This window comes from Procambarus clarkii, chromosome 1, assembly GCF_040958095.1.
Source record: "Procambarus clarkii isolate CNS0578487 chromosome 1, FALCON_Pclarkii_2.0, whole genome shotgun sequence".
Taxonomy (NCBI): domain Eukaryota; kingdom Metazoa; phylum Arthropoda; class Malacostraca; order Decapoda; family Cambaridae; genus Procambarus; species Procambarus clarkii.
The window spans coordinates 31645577-31648182 of NC_091150.1; the positions used below are offsets into that span (position 1 = coordinate 31645577).

The following is a 2606-nucleotide window of genomic DNA, read 5'->3' on the forward strand; positions in this document are numbered from 1 at the left end:
TGACTTGATAGTGTAGTGCTTGAAGAATTCGTCCCATGGTATTAGGAAGGATTGAGGTGCTGTGTACACAGGCTACAGTACGCCCCGAGGTACGGTGAGTTACAGTGCCATTAATACCGTAGTGTATGTGTAAATTATATAATAATAGTAATATGAACACATAAATAGTGGGATACGGTGTTTAAGGAGGTGATTAATACAGTGATAGCAACTGTATTACGGTGAATTAAATTGTTCACTTAACAGTTCCCTGCGATCACAAGACGTCATAGTGATTTCGTGTGTTGGAGTACACTGAAACAAATGTACAGTGAATGACACTGACGGTGAATGACACTGACGGTGAATGACACTGACGGTGAATAACACTGACGTTGAGACGGAGTGGCAAATGAGAGAGACCGGGCCGGAGCTGGCTGTTACCCCGATCGCTTCCAAAAGCTGTTTTTTTTATTTTTTTATTATTATTATTATTACCACAGACGTGGCCAAACATTTACCATGCTAACCAGCATATATCCATTTTCTTCTGTCCTCCATGGACAGGGTTAGAGATCTGTTAAACATATAGTTCAGTGATTTATTGAACAATCAACCACAGAAGGTGATTGTAGTGCTTTTGAATATGCTAATCTAACCTCCATACATAAATACACATATTTACGTCACTGTAATTGGCTGTAATTGATCTCACTGTAATTGGCTGTCTCTGACGTGCCTTGTTCTGTTCTACGGATATAAACACATTATAGTTTACTCTATATAACATGTTGATATAAGTTCACTTACCCACTATAACTGTGCCTTAAATACACCCCAAATTGTTCAGTATTATTAATGATTACTTCACATCAATCCCCCCTCAAAAAAATTATTTATATAACATTTGATTAAAGTGTTCTGATTCGCAACATTTGCAAAGGTAATGACCCCTAACTCCACTAACAGTCTGGCCAGTCACTTGTGGACCGGCTTATATCCAGTTTGAGAGAGTGAGGGAAGGACTGGTGACTGTCGGGGTGAGGGGCCGAGGCTGCTTCACAAGTCCTGAGAATTATATAGTGTGGGTTGGCTGTCTTCGTCCTCCCATGTTAACTGTTCATCATGCTCCTCCCATGTTAACTGTGCGTCATGCTCCTCCCATGTTAACTGTGCGTCATGCCCCTCCCATGTTAACTGTGCGTCATGCTCCTCCCATGTTAACTGTGCGTCATGCTCCTCCCATGTTAACTGTGCGTCATGCTCCTCCCATGTTAACTGTTCATCATGCTCCTCCCATGTTAACTGTGCGTCATGCTCCTCCCATGTTAACTGTTCATCATGCTCCTCCCATGTTAACTGTGCGTCATGCTCCTCCCATGTTAACTGTGCGTCATGCCCCTCCCATGTTAACTGTGCGTCATGCTCCTCCCATGTTAACTGTGCGTCATGCTCCTCCCATGTTAACTGTGCGTCATGCTCCTCCCATGTTAACTGTTCATCATGCTCCTCCCATGTTAACTGTGCGTCATGCTCCTCCCATGTTAACTGTTCATCATGCTCCTCCCATGTTAACTGTGCGTCATGCTCCTCCCATGTTAACTGTGCGTCATGCTCCTCCCATGTTAACTGTTCATCATGCTCCTCCCATGTTAACTGTGCGTCATGCTCCTCCCATGTTAACTGTGCGTCATGCTCCTCCCATGTTAACTGTGCGTCATGCTCCTCCCATGTTAACTGTTCATCATGCTCCTCCCATGTTAACTGTGCGTCATGTTCCTCCCATGTTAACTGTTCATCATGCTCCTCCCATGTTAACTGTGCGTCATGCTCCTCCCATGTTAACTGTGCGTCATGCTCCTCCCATGTTAACTGTTCATCATGCTCCTCCCATGTTAACTGTGCGTCATGCTCCTCCCATGTTAACTGTGCGTCATGCTCCTCCCATGTTAACTGTTCATCATGCTCCTCCCATGTTAACTGTGCGTCATGCTCCTCCCATGTTAACTGTGCGTCATGCTCCTCCCATGTTAACTGTTCGTCATGCCCCTCCCATGTTAACTGTTCATCATGCCCCTCCCATGTTAACTGTTCATCATGCCCCTCCCATGTTAACTGTTCATCATGCCCCTCCCATGTTAACTGTTCATCATGCCCCTCCCATGTTAACTGTTCATCATGCCCCTCCCATGTTAATTGAACAGCACCAAACACCTGAGTAGCGCCAAACCGTTGTTGTTTAGAGTACAGAATATTGACGAGTATTAATTGCTGTAACATCAAGGCTTTGCACCAGTAATGATTTATTCTCTATATAATTACTTGGGCTCTGTGACTACTGGTATCCCAGGCGATAGATCCATCAAACTCTGATATCAACGTGCCATCATCTGTGTCCCTCTGCAGGCTAAGACAAGGTCCTTGACCCCGAAGCGTGACAATGATCGAGGCCGAATCTGGCATAAAGAAGCACAAGGCTTCTTGCCTATAGCCGGCCTTTGCTCGTGCACCCACAAACGTGCTCCGCCCCAAGTACTAAGTTTGACAAAAGTGTTAAGTCTTCTTTCATTCACCTTGTGAGTAAAAAAAAAAAAATTAAATTCGGCCAAATTAGGGAGAACTTGGTA

The 2606-nt window shown here is 44.5% G+C and overlaps 1 protein-coding gene across 1 annotated transcript; it reads left to right on the forward strand.

Annotated features, from left to right (window-relative positions):
- The first annotated feature begins 1088 nt into the window (after positions 1-1088).
- On the forward strand, positions 1089-2201 carry LOC138362941 (uncharacterized). Its single transcript, XM_069321522.1, has one exon. It carries the CDS (start codon positions 1089-1091, stop codon positions 2199-2201), a length of 1113 nt encoding a protein of 370 aa, XP_069177623.1.
- Positions 2202-2606: the final 405 nt, after the last annotated feature.

Coding starts and splice junctions, on each gene's coding strand:
- LOC138362941 (XM_069321522.1), top strand. CDS start 1,089: ATGTTAACTGTTCATCATGCTCCTCCCATGTTAACTGTGCGTCATGCT.